Source organism: Polypterus senegalus, chromosome 10 (genome assembly GCF_016835505.1).
Source record: "Polypterus senegalus isolate Bchr_013 chromosome 10, ASM1683550v1, whole genome shotgun sequence".
Lineage (NCBI taxonomy): Eukaryota > Metazoa > Chordata > Cladistia > Polypteriformes > Polypteridae > Polypterus > Polypterus senegalus.
The window spans coordinates 147,059,508-147,079,008 of record NC_053163.1 but is presented as its reverse complement, the minus strand read 5'-3'; the positions used below and the strand labels follow the sequence as shown (position 1 = coordinate 147,079,008).

The 19,501-nt window shown below is 37.3% G+C and overlaps 1 protein-coding gene across 13 annotated transcripts in view; it reads right to left on the bottom strand.

Moving 5' to 3' along the window:
• The window catches only part of eps15l1a (epidermal growth factor receptor pathway substrate 15-like 1a), a 280,134-nt gene that overhangs the window by 151,975 nt on the left and 108,658 nt on the right, over window positions 1-19,501 (bottom strand). For 10 of the 13 annotated variants that reach the window (XR_005635392.1, XM_039767016.1, XM_039767020.1 and 7 more), the window contains exons 10-15: window positions 18,980-19,137; window positions 15,089-15,245; window positions 14,367-14,429; window positions 5,841-5,926; window positions 4,197-4,269; window positions 1,866-2,027 (exon numbers count right to left, since the gene is read on the bottom strand). Coding sequence is in view for 12 of the 13 variants with exons in the window: in XM_039767016.1 (XP_039622950.1) it covers window positions 1,866-2,027; window positions 4,197-4,269; window positions 5,841-5,926; window positions 14,367-14,429; window positions 15,089-15,245; window positions 18,980-19,137 (699 nt within the window). In the remaining variant the exon portion in view is untranslated. The remainder of the gene's footprint in view (window positions 1-1,865; window positions 2,028-4,196; window positions 4,270-5,840; window positions 5,927-14,366; window positions 14,430-15,088; window positions 15,246-18,979; window positions 19,138-19,501) is intronic. The other 3 variants (XM_039767023.1, XM_039767027.1, XM_039767029.1) reach the window with 1 other exon arrangement.

Here is a 19,501-nt window from a genome sequence, read left to right as displayed (position 1 = left end):
TAATGGAGGAAAAAAAGCTTCAATGTGATGCAGAAGCTCTTTGAAGACCTTTTTCTTAAAGGAGAAGTTCTTTGAAGGACTTTTTCTTGAAGTTTGGAGACTCTTAAACTTGATACAGAATTCCAGAGAAATTCCTGGTGCCACTTGAAACCCTACAATAATCCTTTTTTGTACACTGTTAAATTCAGGAATCTGGGGAACTAGTGCCTATTGTAACAGCATTTAGCCTAAAGATGGAACCAGCCGTAAACAGGGTGCAGTCATTCATACTAGACCAATGAAGTGACTCCAAATAACCTAACCAGCAAATATATGAGATGTGGGAGAAAAAAGGATTACTATGGAGCAGTGGGAGAGACCCACAAACAAATGGGAAAAACATGTAAACTCCACAATGGTAGTGACCAGGTCAGCACTTCAAACCCACTCTTCTTGGGCTGTGCAGCAGTAAGACTAATCACCACGCTTCTGTTCTGCCCAACACCACACTAGCCACATGTAAGTCTCCAAACAGAAAAGCATGACAGTTTAATAGCTAGACAGGAAAGCGATGGCACTCATTTCACAATTAGACAGAAAGAGCGAGAGACAAAAAGCCAATCCGAAATGCTTTTACAACAAGAATTATTATAAATAATGATACTCAAAAGGTGAAGAGCAATATACAGGGGATCTCCAGTTTTATTTGCACCTATATCGCCCATTTTGGCAGATATTTTAGATATGAGGTACAATATAAAATAGATCAAACTCTAAATGCTGCAAATCACTGATGACAAGTGTGAATGGTTGTAGGACATTTACAGAGATGTCCAGAATTGTCAGTCGGTCAGTCATTTTCTACTCCGATTAGTACTGAACAGAGTCATGGGGGTCTGCTGGAGCCTATCCCAGCTAGGCAATTTAGAAGAACAATATTAGTGTGGGCTGATCAGAGAAGTGGAGTAAAAGAATTCCATCAGTACAGTGTTAGTGTGAATCTATTATGGCATATCAAGAAAGATGACACGTTGTGTGTTTCTCCTAACACAGCTCCATGCTTTTTTGTGTATAATTTTATTTTTGTTGTTTGTGCAATTTGATGCCATTATTATTTACAACTGACAAACCATTTAAACAACGAAACGAGTATTCAGGATTTGACTTTTGGCCTGTTAAAGAATGAGCTGCTTATTAAGTTTATAATTAAGGTAAACATACTAATACTAAATTATTGTCCCCTTTAAGACAATGTATCTTCCTTGTGGGCATGCACAGATGTTGTTAGTTTTTTGGTGTTTGCATTCTTTTTCAGTTCTTGTTTTTTGCATTTTTGAAAGTATTTCACATTCAAACTGGTGTGCTTATTGAAGACTAACATTGCTATCATGAGTTATATGTGGCCAAAACATCTGACATGACTTAATCAGTAATGACCAAAAAAAAAAAAGAGTTAGGAAATGAGGAGGCAGAGGAGGAGCCCAGGTGACAAATGAATACCATGCCTCCTGAACTTCTCTGCCCAGTGTTTTTCTGGACAAGGGGCAGTAACTGGATAATAAACCCCACAACATTCAGGGAAGACTAGCTGTACAAACACAAATAAGAAGCTGCTGAAAGATGGGTAACCTTTGACACAGACACTGTAATACAACCAGATGGTATGTCTGTCTTTTCTTTACCCATTTTGTTCAAATGATTTTTTTGTGCTGTGTCATATGGAATAGAACTTACTACCATAGTATTTATAATTAAATGTTTTTATGGTTCTCTTGCTTGTACCTTCATATAATAATGATTTGTAGGTTATTATGGGTAAAGCTACCTGCCAAGCACATAAATGTAAACAATACAATCTGCACTGCAGAGCCTGGTTGGATGCTCACCATCTGAGACTCCTCCTGGCACTTCTGCCGCACATCATTTAACATGTCTTCAAGCTTTGCTTTCTGCTGGTCCATCTCTTCTAAGCGATCCTGAGCATCCTGTTTTTGAGCTTCAAGCTCTTGTAAACTGCTCGTCTCCCGATCCAGGTCATTCTGCAGCTCCTACAGAAAATTCAGATTAAGGGTGAGATTTTGAGACTGTTTGCACATGGAAGAATATCTAAAAAGACAAGAAGCACTTCCATGCAACTCAGGAAGTAGTCCAAATCATTAGAAGGGAATTTTCAGCTTTAAATTATTCAATCTTTCTGATCCATTAAGTAAAAACAAAACTAAGATTAACTTAACAGACTGAATTAAGTGTCAAGTGTCAATTTACTCCAAAGACTGTGAATATAATAAATATTTCACCAGTCATAGTGCAAAATGATTTACCATGCCCTGGTGAGTCAGCGGAGTACCAAAGGATGACTGACATAGGTTTTGTTAGGGAAGGTCAAGGTGCATTTGCCCTCCCAATCCTAAAGTTTTAACAGCAATGAAAGGTTATGATGGTAAATATTAGTTGAAATATTCCATGCTAGATGGGTTTGAGTCTATAGGTTGCTACAGATGACTAAGGCTTCATCCAGATTACAATTAAAAGTAACTCAATTCTGATTTTTTTGCTTGAATGTTCATATTAATTTTACAAGCAACTCAAATCTGATATGACTATGCATAGATGTCTCTCCTAAATGAACAAAATATATTAAAATAAATTGATCAGACAGATAAGACTTAATAAGTAACCACGAATACCAGCCAGCCATGCTGACTTCAAATTGTATATAATACAGAATTATCTGAGAATTAGTCAGCTCATGGTGGCAATGAAGAGAAAAAGAAACCGAAAACCATAGCTTACTGATTCGTACATAGAAATCAGTTGACACAATAGAGATGCGTAGGGGTTTAAGCAAGTTCAGAATTTTGAAGGGGATGTTTGTTTACTTACAGGAAAGCCTGTTTGCAAGACTCTCTCGGAAAAATACACGCTTGAAGTGCCTCAAGAAAATGCATAGCAATTGGGCCATGACAGAGTACTGCAAACAGTCTGCGTTTTTTTGCATTTCTCATTTCACTCAAGGGGCGGAGTCTGTGTCACATGAGTGAAAAAATAATTTAAAGTTGAGCTGCACTGTAAACACATATGTATAAAGGAAGGAGTATATTTAACCACCCAGCCTAGCATGTCACTTTCATTGATGATAACAGCAAAATAATTTTCATATCAAAGCAACAAAAAAGCAATAACCATTTAAACTGAACTTAAGTCTTTGAGATAAACTTTGAGTTTTGTCGAATATGATCTCAAAACTCAATGAAACTGATGTATAGTGACTATCTATAACCATTTACTTACAATTTCTGTTTACTGTGCCCAAGTCCACATAAGCAAAGAACTCAATATCATCATCCAGTCAATGTACAATGACAGAGTTCTTCCAGCAAAACAACCTTTTAGCATGTTTGGCCAAAATGTACAGCATGTCATCAATCAAATCATAGATGGTGAACGATAAAAGAGAATGATACTTTTCAAGTTTTGACACAAGACTTGATGTAAGCCCATTTGAGAGATGCCTGTACTTAGAATGGTCTGCTTAAAGGCTGATTTAATTCAAAGCCTAGAGTTGCAATCCCATGGCCGTGGTCCTTTTGTATCCCCAATCCCATCACAGTTTGAAGATTATAATTATTACATAGTCATTGTTGTTGCTGTTATTGTTGATTTTTTATTTGGGTTGCAGGCTGTGATTTTTTTTTCCCTCAACCCAATGTTTATGACAAGCCAACATCCACATTAGGTCAGCTTGCTACACATTTAGTGCACCACTTTTTTAATGTACAGAAGAGCCAAGCAAAATGACACCTTTTATTGGCTAACTAAAAAGATTACAATATGCAAGCTTTCAAGGCAACTCAGGCCCCTTCTTCAGGCAAGATGTAAAAGGGGCCTGAGTTGCCTCAAAAGCTTGCATATTGTTATCTTTTTAGTTAGCCAATAAAAGGTGTCATTTTGCTTGGCTCTTCTCTACATTCATAATGGCTAACACGGTACAACACCCTAGTACCCTTTTTTAATAACTGAAATAGTAACAGCTGCAGTGGGCTGGTGCCCTGCCCGGGGTTTGTTTCCTGCCTTGTGCCCTGTGTTGGCTGGGATTGGCTCCAGCAGACCAACCCGTGACCCTGTAGTCAAGATATAGCGGGTTGGATAATGGATGGATGGATGAAATAGTAACAGATAGAAACTGACACGAGGGTTTTCTTTGAGCACACTCTTACCTGCACCTCGTTGGACTTTTGTCTGATGGCTTCTTCTTTCTCTCTTATGTCTTGCTCCAAAGTGAATTTTTCTCTGCAAGAAAGCACAACGCTAGATACTAAAGGAATGGAAGCAAACATTCATCTCCAGAAAAAAGATTAATTAATACCTTGACCCCACCATAACAGTTTAAAGCCAACTCCCATCATTCCAGGTTGTTTTTTTTTTTTTGGTAATTGGTTACCTGAGAGCATTCCACTGTGTAAAAGCAATGGTGCTATGGCAGCATAATGGAAATAAGAAACAGGGTTATAAAATACACACATGAAAGGAAAATATAAAGAAATAGATCATCATTTCAGTTTAGGAGAGTTTTAAGGGGAAAGAGACGAGGAAATCTGCTTAACCTTGTGAACAGAAAAATCCAGTTTACCTTCTTTTTCCTTTGTGGTGTGCATTTTATGCCTTTTTTCTATTATGTTCCCAAACATTAACAAATATTAGCCAGGATAAATAACATAAAATTAAATATAAACAAATTCTTATTTTTCAACATATACCAGTGTCTAGTAGAAATTAATTCTGGAGACACAGCAAATGGAAATAAAAGGATTCTGCCTTTGTTTCTTTTATTTTGTCCCCATAGTAAAAACAAATCCAGTTTTGAGGAACATGACAGAAATACTAATGGGATTTTTCTGGCAAAAGAACTAATGCAAATTAACAAAACAAAAGCATACATATAAAAATACAACACAATTCAAGGTATGGATTTAAGGAAAATTGAGGATTTTTGAAGGAACACTGAACAAAAGCATGCAGGAGGTAAATGAATAAACTCCTCCATCCCACTTTTAAATACTTAAAAAGTCAGGCTATGTTTAATTTGTGTCAGTATTTCAAAGACACTCTGTATTCCCAAACATCTGTACTCACAATGGAAAAAAGCTAAGGCAATGTCAGCAAACTTTCTCATGTGGAAACACCTTTTGCTTTCCTGTAAGATGTTTTGAGCAAAAAATATATACTGTATATAAATATTCATATAAAGTGCCACTCTCTTTCTGGCAGGCAATGATCAGAGTCAACAGAGGACAAGTTTGACAAAGTGCCTGAGGTATTCTTTTCTCTACTACTTTTACAAAGAATAAAGCCTGAAAATCCACAAGTCAGTGACTACAAGGCTAAGATGATGGGTTCCACACAAACATTCATCATCCTAGCTATAAAGTGTGATCCAAAGGAAACTATTTAAGTTTAAAGTTTCCAAATGATTTTTATTTTCAATATGTTCTGTTTTCTTTCTGATGTAAAGTGAAAGTGATTATTTAATACGAAGATAAATGTGTCTTCTAATTTTGCACAGTTTTTGATAAGCGGATCAGGATGCATTTCACTGCGTGTTGTCCTGTATAACTATGTATGTGACAAATAAAGAATCCTGAATCTTGATCTTGTTCCATGGATGTTTTAAGCCTCACTATTGTGAAAGGGTTTCCTTCTGGCTGCTTTGCAATTACTGGCTCTGTCTAAGCCGCACAGAAACTCAAGACTGTCTTATCCATCTGTTACAGTAATCTGCTCATCATATATTTCTCCGTTTTCCACTATGTGTGCTTTCGATTTTTTTCTGGGTCAGACCAAAAAGGACCTGTCATTATTACCTTTGAAGCTGTGCAATTTCCTGGCTGATATCATCCAGTTCTTTAATGCCCGTGAACTCCCCGGAACCAACAGAGCTTGTGCTGTCCTACAGGAGACAAGGAGAGGAGAACTTGGGAGTCATGGAACGGAAGATGACATGACACAGCTAACAGCGAAACAATAGAGGAAAAACTTCTATTAAGAGCCAAAAGGAAAAGTACTGTACATCCACTGAATCACCCTCAACATAAGATCACACCAGCTGACTGACAGCACTACTCACAAGAACACAGGAAGGGTCACAAATGCTTTTCATCAGTGTATATGAACCATCCGAAATGCAGATGAAAGCATTTGTAGGCCTTAACTTACATACCCAGAATTCAAGCAATATGGCCTAATTGGGAAAACGTCAGCAGCGTTGGAATGAAGTACATAAAAAAAAATTAGAAAGGTTAATTATCACCCAGATATTACACGGCTTCAAGAAAACTGATGCTTCTGCCATATCCCAATCAAATGAATGTGAACTGTTTTAGGAAGCCTAAGTTTCAGACTATTCCAGAAATTAAAACTGTTTCATTGAAATGAGCTCAGCGCAGTCATTCATTAAAAGGAAACTCCTTTTTCTAAAGCCAATCACTATATGAGAATCCATGCCAAAGTGTGAACTATTACAAAGGAACATGTAATTTATGGTGGCAGAATCCCCTACTAATTAATTACTATAAGGACACCAATTCCATAATTTTAAAAACCATTTCAAATGAATAAAGGGGGATCACATTTTGAGCCTGAACCTGAAATGGGTATTCTACAGTTCTGATCTTCCAAGTGTTCAACGAGTAGATCATGTGTATTAGAAAATATGTGAATAATACATTTCTAGCTTTTGTGCCTAAGTATGTATAATCTTTATTTCAAAACATGCCAAAGTCACAAATTCAAATACTGTGGTACCACTAAATTGTTAATGCTATAGAGAAACTGCACAAGGAAGTTAATTCTCGCTATGTCAACGTGTTCATGACCATTACGATTCATATACCACTGGTCAAGTGATGGGCTGCAGAACTCCACTGTGACAGAACCCCAAGGGTCAGCATTTGACATCTAGAAAAGAAGAAAATGTTGCCACCATGGGGTAAATCATAATGCAGATATACAATGACAGTGTGTTTGATAGCATACACTACAGAAATTACTTATTTTTAGTTGACATTTGTCATTAACAAATATGAGAAAGGTCTGGACAATTTGGGCACCCAGAACGTTCATTCGTGAAATGAAGCATCACTATATCCAGTATCCCAATTAGAATCTTAAGCTAATGAATTTTGACTGGAAGAAATGTCAGAAGCATTTCATAATTGGGGATGAAACATGGATATATTATTATGAATCAGAGTCTAGAGCAACAATCATAACAATGGAAACATTAGGTTTATCCAACACCAAAGAATTTAAAGGCCCAATCTACCACTAGCAGGATCATATGTAGCATTTTTTTTTTTATGTTGCTAACCGTGTAGTCCAAACTAATCTCATACTGGTTACTTCAAAAAACCCACATATCTGTCGAATATAATGCTGATTTGCTTTGGTGTTTATGGCAATTAATAAGGGAAAACTGGAGAAGAAAGATGTCAACATGCTTCTCCTCACATAGTACGGTTTGCAAGGGCTACCCTGTGAAATTATGGAATTGAAGAAAATCGTACCTTGATCTCCAAACCACTCACTGTGACAGTGATAAAGATCTTAAGTTGTCTATAGGATAAAGTCATTGCACAAAATATGTTACCATGTGGCACAGTAGAAATTCATGAACATTACACCATGAGTATTAGTGTTCAGTGTTCAAAGAGACTATGCTGAAAACTCCCCAAAATAACCTTTACATTTTTCAGTTATGTTCTACTTTACTGCAATCAGCAATTTTTATGAGTTCCCCACATGTTATGAAAGAAAAAAAATTGATATATACATACATATATATGCACATACAGTGCATCCAGAAAGTATTCACAGTGCATCACTTTTTCCACATTTTGTTATATTACAGCCTTATTCCAAAATGGATTAAATTCATTTTTTTCCTCAGAATTCTACACACAACACCCCATAATGACAACGTGAAAAAAGTTTACTTGAGGTTTTTGCAAATTTATTAAAAATAAAAAAATTGAGAAAGCACATGTACATAAGCATTCACAGCCTTTGCCATGAAGCTCAAAATTGAGCTCAGGTGCGTCCTGTTTCCCCTGATCGACCTCGAGATGTTTCTGCAGCTTAATTGGAGTCCACCTGTGGTAAATTCAGTTGATGGGACATGATTTGGAAAGGCACACACCTGTCTATAGAAGGTCCCACAGTTGACAGTTCATGTCAGAGCACAAACCAAGCATGAAGTCAAAGGATTTGTCTGTAGACCTCTGAGACAGGATTGTCTCGAGGCACAAATCTGGGGAAGGTTTCAGAAAAATTTCTGCTGCTTTGAAGGTCCAATTGAGCACAGTGGCCTCCATCATCCGTAAGTGGAAGAAGTTCGAAACGACCAGGACTCTTCCTAGAGCTGGCTGGCCATCTAAACTGAGCCATCAGGAGAGAAGGGGCTTAGTCAGGGAGGTGACCAAGAACCCAATGGTAACTCTGTTAGAGCTCCAGAGGAAAAATGCTGAGGTCTCTAGCTAACAAAGCTAAACGCTAATACTTTCCTGTATTTGAAATACTAAAACATTAGCACAATGACATAGCAGATATTAATTAATCTTTCAAACTCCACAAAGATATATGCAAATAATGTCTTTAATATAATTTATAAATTACAACGTAGTAGGAGGTGTTAACAATACTGTGTAAGTATCCAATAACAAAACTTGATATACTGATATTTTGCAATAAGAATGCATTTACCTTACAGTAACATTTAATAATTCACAATATGGACCCTGTGATCATCAGAGGAGACTGTGTGCAGAGGGTACAGACCTATAAATACCTGGGAGTGCAGCTGGATGATAAATTGGACTGGACTGCCAATACTGATGCTCAGTGCAAGAGAGGTCAGAGCCGACTATACTTCCTTAGAAGGCTGGCGTCCTTCAACATCTGCAATAAGATGCTCTAGATTTTCTATCAGACAGTTGTGGCGAGCGCCCTCTTCTACGCGGTTGTGTGCTGGGGAGGCAGTATAAAGAAGAGGGACGCCTCACGCCTGGACAAACTGGTGAGGAAGGCAGGCACTATTGTAGGCACAGAGCTGGACAGTTTGACATCCGTGGCAGAGCAACGGGCACTGAGCAGACTCCTGTCAATCATGGAGAATCCACTGCATCCACTTAAAGAGTATCATCCCCAGACAGAGGAGCAGCTTCAGCGACAGACTGCTGTCACCGTCCTGCTCCACTGACAGACAGAGGAGACCACACAATATGTGACTCTTCAATTCCACCCGGGGGGTAAACGTTAACATTATACAAAGTTATTGTCTGTTATACCTGCATTGTTATCACTCTTTAATTTAATATTGTTCTTTATCAGTATGCTGCTGCTGGAGTATGTGAATTTCCCCTTGGGATTAATAAAGTATCTATCTATCTATGTGAATCACAAGAAACAACAATAATAATAAAAAGTCTGAAGTCTGGTGTGAAAGTGATAACACAAAGCTAGTGAATTAAACAAAGAAAAAAAGAAAGTATCTTTAAATTTGCAGTTGACAAAAAACAACTTTGAGTTCATGACCTTCTTAGGCTATACATTAAGTAAAATATTTTTGATTTAGAATTTTTTTTCAGCAGATGATTAAATTGTGATCACAATCATCATATTATATATCTGCCTAACATCTTTATCCACAACAATTTACAAGGTCAAGATATGTTAGAGCTGTTTACCAGTATTTTTTTCTTACAGTTAAAGTTCAGAAAGTTAACCTGCTTAGGGTTAACCAACGAGGTAGATATGTAAAAGTCTTGTGGTGTAAAAATCCAGTGCCTTAACCACTACTCTAGACTGTGTAAAATATATAATATGCGGAGTATGTTGTTAATTGATTGCTTGTTTAGTGCAAACTTATTTTCACTCTGAATGACAAAAGCAACATGGATGATTAGAACAATTTTACAAGGACAAGCCTCTCAGCCCAGCAAAGTTCATTAACCCTATCCAGATAACTTCTTCAAAATAACATTGAGTCAAGCTGTGGAGATCTCAAAAGTCCTATGGTTCTACTACTACTAGGTAACTTGTACCAGGTGTCTATAGTTCTCTGTGTGAAACCGAGATGTGATCAATATTTTAAACAGAGTTTCTCTATGGTACAGAGCTTTAAGCAGCTAGTGGTTGCAGGGACACTTCATCCTGTTTATGTCAAGTATGTCCTTTTGAAGAGTGTTTCTCTTTAAAGGGCAATTAACATTATACACTTAGAATTCAGAAAGAGCAAAATATTTGGGATCTAAGGGAAAAGTGGTTACCAGAAAAGATCAAATTAAAAATTTCAAAAATAGATTATTGTATGAGACAACTGGAGACAGTAACTATACTATTATTCCAAGCATACGTATTTACATTCACTTAGTCAGGTCCATAAGTATTTGGACAGTGATACAATTTCCGTAATTTTGGCTCTGTAGACAACCACAATAGATTTGAAACAAAGCAATCAAGGTGTGATTGAAGTGTGGACTTTCAGCTATAATTCAAGGGGTTTAACAAAAATATTATATGAGCTGTTTAGAAAAGACAGACATTTTTATACATAGTCCCCCAGTTTTCAGGAGTTACAAAGTATTTGGACAAACTAACATAATTATAAATAACACAATCATTTTCAATATCTGGTTGAAAGTCCTTTCCAGTCAATGGCTGCCTGAAGTCTGAACCCCTGGCCATCTCCAAGTGCTGGGTTTCCACCCCAGAGAGGCTTTGACGGGCCTTTACTACTGCTGTCTTCAGGTACTGCTTGTTCATTGGACTTTCTGTCTTCAGCAAGTGAAATGTATGGCCAGTTGGGTTGAAGACACTTGACTGACTTGGCCATTCAAGAATATTCCACTGCTTTGCTGTCGCAGGATGTTTTGTCTCCTTGTACATCTGTAATGTGAAGCGTCGCCCTTTCATGTTTTGCAGTACTTGGCTGAATCTCAGCATTCAGTAGAGCCCTGTACACTTCAGAATTCACCCTGCTACTTCTGCCAGCAGTTATATCATCAATAAACACCAGTGACTGACTTCCATTGACAGCCATGCAGGATCATGCCATAAAACAGCCTCCACCCATGCTTTACAAATGTGGCGTTCATCGGATCATCAGCCATTCCTTCTCTTCTCCATACTTGTCTCTTTCCAGCATTCTGGTATATATTGATCTTAGTTTCCTTTGTCCAAAGAAAACTGTTCCAGAAAAGGACAGGCCTTTAAAAATCCTTTCTGGCAAAGTCTGATCTGTCCTTCCTATGCTTGAGGTTTACCAGTGGTTTACATCTTGTGGCAAACCCTCTGTATTTACTTTCATGAAGCCTTTTTTTGATTGTAGACTTTGGCAATGACAGGTTGACCTCCCAGGAGTGTTCTTGGCTTGGCTAATTGTTGTGAAGGAGGTTTTCTTCACCAAGGAAATAATTCTGCAATCATCCAGCACAGCTGTCTTCTATGCTTTTCCAGACCTTCTGGTGTTGCTGAATTCACTAGTGCATTCCTTCTCTTTTACGAATGTGCCAAATGGTTGATTGGACCACTCGTTGTCTTCCTGCTATCTTTCTAAAGGGTTTGTTTTGTTTTCTCAGACTAATGATGGCCTGTTTTTACTTGCATGGATAGTTGTTTGGACCTCATACAGACAGCTCACAGAGACAGCTTCCAAATGCAAACTTCACACCTTTTACCTGCTCAATAGTTAATGAAATAATGAGGGAACTGCACCTACCTGGCTATGGAAAAGCTTGTCAGTCAAATGTCCAAATACTTTTGAGCCCCTGGAAATGGGGGGCTGTGCAGAAAAATGGCTGTCATTCCTAAATGACTCATGCGATATTTTTGGTAAACCCCTTAAATTAAAGTTGAAAGTCTATTCTGAAATTCTGAAAATAGTGTCACTGTCCAAAAACATATGGACCAAACTGTATTTGGCTGACATCTTTATCCAAAGAAACCTAAAACACTTGAGATACACATGGCTACATTTCTTTTGTTTATCTCAGATGGAGCACAGGAAAGTAAAGTGACTTGCTCAGAGTCATAGAGTGTCAATAGCAGGATCTGAAAATTGTATTTCAGATATAATGTGTTTAACAAGTTAATATGAGTGTAAACAAGTGTAATGATGTAGGTTGAGGTGTGTGCTATGGCCTGATGTGTGTTCAGGGGTTCTTGTCCTTTATTTAAACTGGCCAATATGGTAGAGAGTCAGCTTCCTAGCCAGTAGTTCTGTGGTTAAATGACGTGTATGTTGCCTTCCTTTAATCAACATGGAAAATACATTAGCATATTAAATACGGAGGAGTTGGGAGTCGAAGGATTTATCTACCAACTCCACAGCCCTGATAAAAACGTCACCATTGCATGTTTAGGCTTAGGATTTTATATACAGAGTAGATTTATTATTAAACCCAACTATTAAAGTTCTACTCGTTAGCCTAGCTCTCTTTCTCATGGTTGGGGGCTGATTTGATTTGAACCTAGGTTTGTAAAACTTGACTTGCTTGTATGGAATGTTTTTTGATTTTAAATGAATTTAATAAAATAAAAAAAAAAATAAATCAAATAAATCAGGCAACAGCATTACATAAAACAACATGACATGACAATTTAACCTTTCAGCTTTCAAGACAGATATTAAATATGTTTTGCAGTTGCTGGTATCTTCACTAGGTAGCTAAGAAAACAAATGTTTCATAGCAATGAGTTAAATACCTCGGGGTATTGATCTACATTAGCCAAACATTTATTACTTTGTTGCTCATTGATCCTTCCATCACTTCAATCAATCACAGGGCTGACAAAAAAATCATGAGTTTGTGCTTGTTTGATAAATTACTATGGTGCAGGTCTAGGCATCCATTTATTAAGCAGAAGATATTTATGATATCACTGTATTAGGCGGAGTGGTGGCTCTGAGGTTAGGGATCTGCACTGGAAATCGGAAGGTTGCCGGTTCGAATCCCATAAATGCCAAAAGGGACTCTGCTCTGTTGGGCCCTTGAGCAAGACCCTTAACCTGCAATTGCTGAGCGCTTTGAGTAGTGAGAAAAGCACTATATAAATGCAAATAATTATTATTTATAATTATTATGTTAAAAGAAGATATTTAAATATTCATTCAAAACCAATAAATATTATTCAGGGCTTTTCATGGGAGTAAGATTCTAATTGTCAAACCTCTGAAATGACAAAAAGGCTGCAACATGCATTTACAGAAAAGAAAAATTACTAACATCTGTTTTACAATCCATAATATCTTAAACCTTCATATCCTACTTTTGAATATAAGTTTAAAAAAATAGGAGTTAAAAACTGAAGTAGAGCTTTAAAAACAGAACACTACCACAGTAATGCACTTTGAGCTACTGTTTGTATGAAAATGTGCTATATAAATAAATGTTGTTGTTGTTGTACTCACAACTAAGAAATCATTTAAGTATAGCATTAGCAGTAAAATCTGACAATTAAAGTAAAACTATGCATTACTGAGTAAATAATAAATAATGGTTTAGTTTATCTACTAATTTGCCTCCATACTATAGGTAATATTTTACTGTTTTTGTTTAAGTATGAAACGTAATGTGGAAAGTACATAATCTAATAGCTGTCATCATGTTTCAGAAAAAGCATATCAACCCACATCCAGTAAAATGAGCGATTGTCCTAAACCAGGGGTCCTCAATCACGGTCCTGGAGAGCCGCAGTGGCTGCAGGTTTTTGCTCCAACCCAGTTGCTTAATAAAAAGCACTTATTGCTAAAGTAACACGTCTGCTGCACTTTTTTGAGCCCTTATTGCTTAATTTTGTCTTAAACTGCTATTTTAATTGCTCCTTATTATCAATAACATGCAAATGACAAGAGAGAGCAGCATTTCTCCATTTAGCTTATTTACATTTACACCTGTGTGTATTTATCTGCACTATTGGGTTTAATTAAATACTTGGAAGAAAAATGAAGAGAAAAAAGTGAAGGACTGAGAATTACTCGTCCATTTTAACCTTCAAATCATTTGCATGATAGAAAGGGAAAGAAAATCTAGGATATGAGAATGACCTGACATAGCAGAGTTAATTTAATTTCATAGCTTGTTAGTGCTTTATTGGCAAGAATTGCTTTCTAATTAAGCAACCAGGTCAGAACAAAAACCTGCAGCCACTGAGGCTCTCCAGGACTGGGATTGAGGACCCCTGTCCTAAACGTTAATTTAAGAGCAAAAAAAGAAAACTGTTTAAGCCACAAATAAAGTAAAAATACATAAATAACAATTAACAATGTACATTACAAATAATGGAGCAGTCAAAGAATGGAGAACTGTACAACAGGCAAGGACAACACTCACACGACGCATTTCAGTTAGTGATGCCATGTCAGGCGTCCCAGGGGTCATGTATCCTGAAAGACTCTATGAGAAAAGACAGGAAGCAGAGAGAGGTGGCAACAAAAGAGAGAGGGAGAAAGATAAAACACAGTTGCAGTTAGAGTCAGCAATGCAATGCTTGTGAGAGTGAATAGTTTAATTCGGTTCAGAAACAGCCTTGCACAAATAAGAATAAAGCACAAAGACAAGAATGCATTTAGGGTTAAACCTTTAAATTTAAATCAAGCAGAAGGGATCACCTAAGTGTATGCCAGTTTCTCATGGAATTTTGTAAATGTACATGGCACCTGCCTCGTGCCTCTATCCATTGGTTGTCTAAACATTCTATTTCTTCTTCTTCTTCGTTTTTGGCTGCTCCCGTTAGGGGTTGCCACAGTGGATCATCTTGTTCCATATCTTTAAACATTCCATTTCTAAACTTGCCAAACTACAAAAATGACACTCACTGCATTCATCGTACCTTTGTATTACTTCACTCTTGGCTAAAGTTGCATAAAATCAAACACCATGTGAAAATAAGTAGGTGAGCTCTATAGCACTCTACAACTTTGGGTGACAAGAGACAATCTTTAAGAAAAAAAAACCTGGCACCACTTCAGGAAATCCATTCCCTAACTTGATTATGCTTCACTTCATGAATTTAAAGAAGTTTAAAAGTACCAAAGAGACAAAGTGCCTCTTACCGATACGGGGGTTGCTCTTTCAGATGGGGGAATCATGTCTGGAGTGAGAGCCTGAGGTGGGTCAATTCCTTTGCTGACTTTTTGTTGGATAAGGTGCATGGCTAAAGCGAACTGTTCTCTGGTCAACTTGCCCATTTGCCGAGTGTCAGCCAAGGCCCTGTGTAAAAATAAATAAAAAACAAATAAACTATTTTGATTGCTGCAGTTAGACCAGTAGTCACCTGTCAGTCACTTGTGATTGACTGCTCAATTTTCTAGTAAATTCACTTTAAAAAAACAATAAAACACTCAAAACATGTTAAAAACAACAAAAAAGTATAAATACATGCATACATAAAAATGTACATCCCTCTGTGTATGGAGGAATACTAATGGAAAAAAATAAAAATATACAAATAAATGCATCATGAAATGTGACAATAAATACATAAAAACAGTAATACATGAGCATGAATAATTAAATGAGTAATGTAATGTTTTTGTTGCTTACTTCTTTATTTAGTCATTTCTTCATATTTATTTATTTTATGCAACATGAAATGCATCTTAAAATGAAAAACATAATTTTCACCCTTGAAAAGTTAAAAGGCTGGACTCTAGTGAGTACTGCACTTGGATTTGAAAATTGTTGGTAGCTGAGACATTCAAGATTACAACTTCCAACAGTAGGTGGCAACATCATGTAAATAAACAAAGTAAACATATTTACTTTTAAATATCTAAATTTAGAATATAATATTTCTAATATAACAAGCCTGAAACCTACTGGGGTGTAAAAAGGGAAACCATAGGAATAAGACAGAATTACCAGTTCTTTTAACAGTGAAATTAAACATATTTATGCCTTTAATTTGTTCTTCTAAAAGGCATCATCAGCAATCCAGCTGGTTTACAAGACTAATAAAATGTGACGTTGCAGTATGTTTTTAAAAAAAATCACTTTTGACTGATGTTGTGTAAAACTATTAAATCTGTTTGACCCCAAGTGTAACAACCCACAAGCAGGGCTTCTTTTGTCTACATAATTGTTTCTTGTCTTTTGCATTGCGACAGGCGCCTAGCGTCCATGCCCTGCACATTGTATTCAGGGGGAGCAGCCCTGGATAATGCAATACCTCCCTCTGGACACTAGATGGCTGCCCCACTGGGCTGGTGTAGTGCCTCGGTTCCCCACAGGGCTCCCTGGGAATTGGAGTTGGGGGCAGCCCTGTAGGGTACCGCCAGGGGGTGCTGTGTTTGGGACTCCTGAGCCCGTGTGGGCAACAGATTCATCACACCTGGAAGTGCCGCCGGATATTGCTGATCAAACACCTGGAGCACTTCCAGGTGACCTATAAAAGGGAGCCAGCAACCACCACTCATCGGCCAGAGTCGGGTGGAGGAGGACAACGTTGCTAGGGAGGAGTGGTGGTGCCAAGGAAGTGAAAAGGGCTTGTGTGGTACTGGTGCTTGGGACTGTGTTGTGAAAAGAGAAGAGAAATAAAAATCCTTTTATTTTACATGTGCCTCCTGTGTCCACTCTGTATCGGGTCAGGCGCTATATAGTGCTTTTCACAGCATATATTAGTGATTATTTACAACATGCAGTTGACTAGACATACTGTATAAATATTTGTTTTTGTTTACAATACATAATGTTTTCTGCATGTTTCACCATGGTGTGTCATGTGTATGCTATATGTGTTATTCTCAATATATTTGTGTAATGCACTGAGCTTGTAAGTGGTAATGCAGTTGACAAGAATACATTTAAATAGACTCATTTATCTTTTTTCCCTCTAGTTGTTACTTGCATTACCTTCATTAAACTTGTCTAGAACAATCAGAAAGAAAAAAGAAAAGAAAATAAGAGATAAAAGGCATGTCTGTATTTTCAAAACAGCAAATCAAACACAGTGCATGTGTAAATATAGTATTCAAGCAATGAGAGCTTTTTATATGCATCTATTAATACTCTTAGGCAATAGATGCTGCTTCTTATGAATATTTTGCATAAACCTGTGAAATGTAAGTGAGAAAATAGAAAAAAAACTTAATGTGCCAACATTATGAACCTCTAGTGCCCCTACAGTCATATGAATACGTCTGGGAACCCCTCTTAATTCTTTGGATTTTTGTTTCTCATTGGCTGAGCTTTCAAAGTAGCAACTTCCTTTTAATATATGACATACTTTATGGTAACAGTAGTACTTCAGCAGTGACATCAAGCTTATTGGATTAACAGAAAATACGCACTATGCATCATAATAAAATTAGACAGGTGTATAAATTTGGGCACCCCAACAGAGATATTACATCAATACTTAGTTGAGCCTCCTTTTGCAAATCTAACAGCCTCTAGACGCCTCCTATAGCCTTTCATGAGTGTCTGGATTCTGGATGGGGGCATTTGTCTCCATTCTTGCATACAAAATCTCTCCAGTTTAGTTAAATTTGATGGCTGCTGAGCATGGACAGCCTGCTTCAAATCATCCCATTGATTTTTTGATGATATTCAAGTCAGGGGACTGTGACGGCCATTACAGAACATTGTACTTCTCGCTCTGCACGAATGCCTTTGTAGATTTCGAACTGTGTTTTGTCTTGTTGGAATATCCAACCCCTGCGTAACTTCAACTTTGTTGTTGATGTTTGAACATTATCCTGAAGAATTTGTTGATATTGGGCTGAATTCATCCGACCCTCGACTTTAACAAGGGCCCCAGTCCCTGAACTAGCCACACAGCCCCACAGCATGATGGAACCTCCACCAAATTTAACAGCAGGTAGCAGGTGTTTTAATTGTTATGTGGTGTTCTTCTTCCGCCATGCAAAGTGCTTTTTGTTATGACCAAATAGCTCAATTTTTGTCTCATCAGTCCAAAGCACTTTGTTCCAAAATGACTCAGGCTTGTCTAAATGAGCATTTGCATACAACAAGCGACTCTGTTTGTGGCGCGAGTGCAGAAAGGGCTTCTTTCTCATCACCCTGCCATACAGATGTTCTTTGTGCAAATAGCACTGAGTTGTAAAATAATGTACAGATACACCATCTGCAGCGAGATGTTCTTGCAGGTCTTTGGAGGTGATCTGCGGGTTTTCTGTAACATTCTCACAATCCTGCACATTTGCCGCTCCTGTATTTTTATTGGCCTGCCAGGTTTAACAGCAACTGTGCCTGTGGCCTTCCATTTCCTAATTCCATTCCTTACAGTTTAAACTGACAGTTTAAACCTCTGAGATCGCTTGTTGTAGCCTTCCCCTAAATCAGGATACTGAACAATCTTTGTTTTCAGATCTTTTGAGAGTTGCTTTGAGGATACCATGCTGTCGCTCTTCAGGAGAGTCAAAGGGAAGCACAACTTACAATTGACCACCTTAAATACCTTTTCTCATGATTGGACATAACTGTCTATGAAGTTCAAGGCTTAACAAGCTAATCCAACCAATTTGGTGTTGAAAGTAATCAGCACTGAGCAGTGACAGGCATTCAAATCAGTACAATTACATAGGGACCCACATTTTTGCACAGCCGCTTTTTCACATTTGATTTAATTTCATACAACTAAATACTGATTCACTAAAAATCTTTGTTCAGAAAACACTGCAATGCTCAAATGTTCCTAGAAAATGAAAGACATACTATTTTCATCTTGTTTGTTAAAAGCAGAGTAAATTATTATGCAGGCTGAGAGGGGTTCCCAAACTTTTTCATATGACCTTAACTACCAGAAGGTTCATCTTCTTCTCTAAACACAGATTAGTATTATGTTGCAGTGACTGTCCTACTGTACAAGTTCAAATAAACACAAGGTCTTAGAATAATACCTACAGTATATAAAAAGAGACAAGCAAAATAACAACTGCTTGCTTAAGGATAACTCATAAATTCAGAGTCCTTGTCAGTCTTACCAGATATGAGCCAACATGTTTTGGGGTAGACCAGAGTGCATAAAGATTTCTTTGACTTCATGGCCACTAACAAAGCCATCCAAGTCAATATCCGTTTTGAGGAAGATGTCATCATATCGGCCTCTGTCAGAAGCTGGAACCACCCAGTTGACAGTTTGCTAAAAGTGAAAATGCACATGGAGTTTTACAGAGAAGAACAAAGGTTACCATTACTGACGATGATGATTTATTAATAGCAAAATATGAAAATTTAAATTCACTAAACTAAAAATATAGTGGAAATGCAAATATGTATACATATGCAAAGGTCATTTTTGTCATACTTATTTCCTTACTCAAGTTGTACAGTCTCGTTTTTATTTTTTTTTTTAATTAAACATATTTTCAGATGAGAAGTTCTCTACCATGGTGTGTTTTTTTCTTTATTAATAAACCTATTCTTCTGGTGGAGAATTTGTTATAATCCAAGATCATCAAGACCACCCTTGCATTTTTCTACAATAATACGGAAACAATGACTGA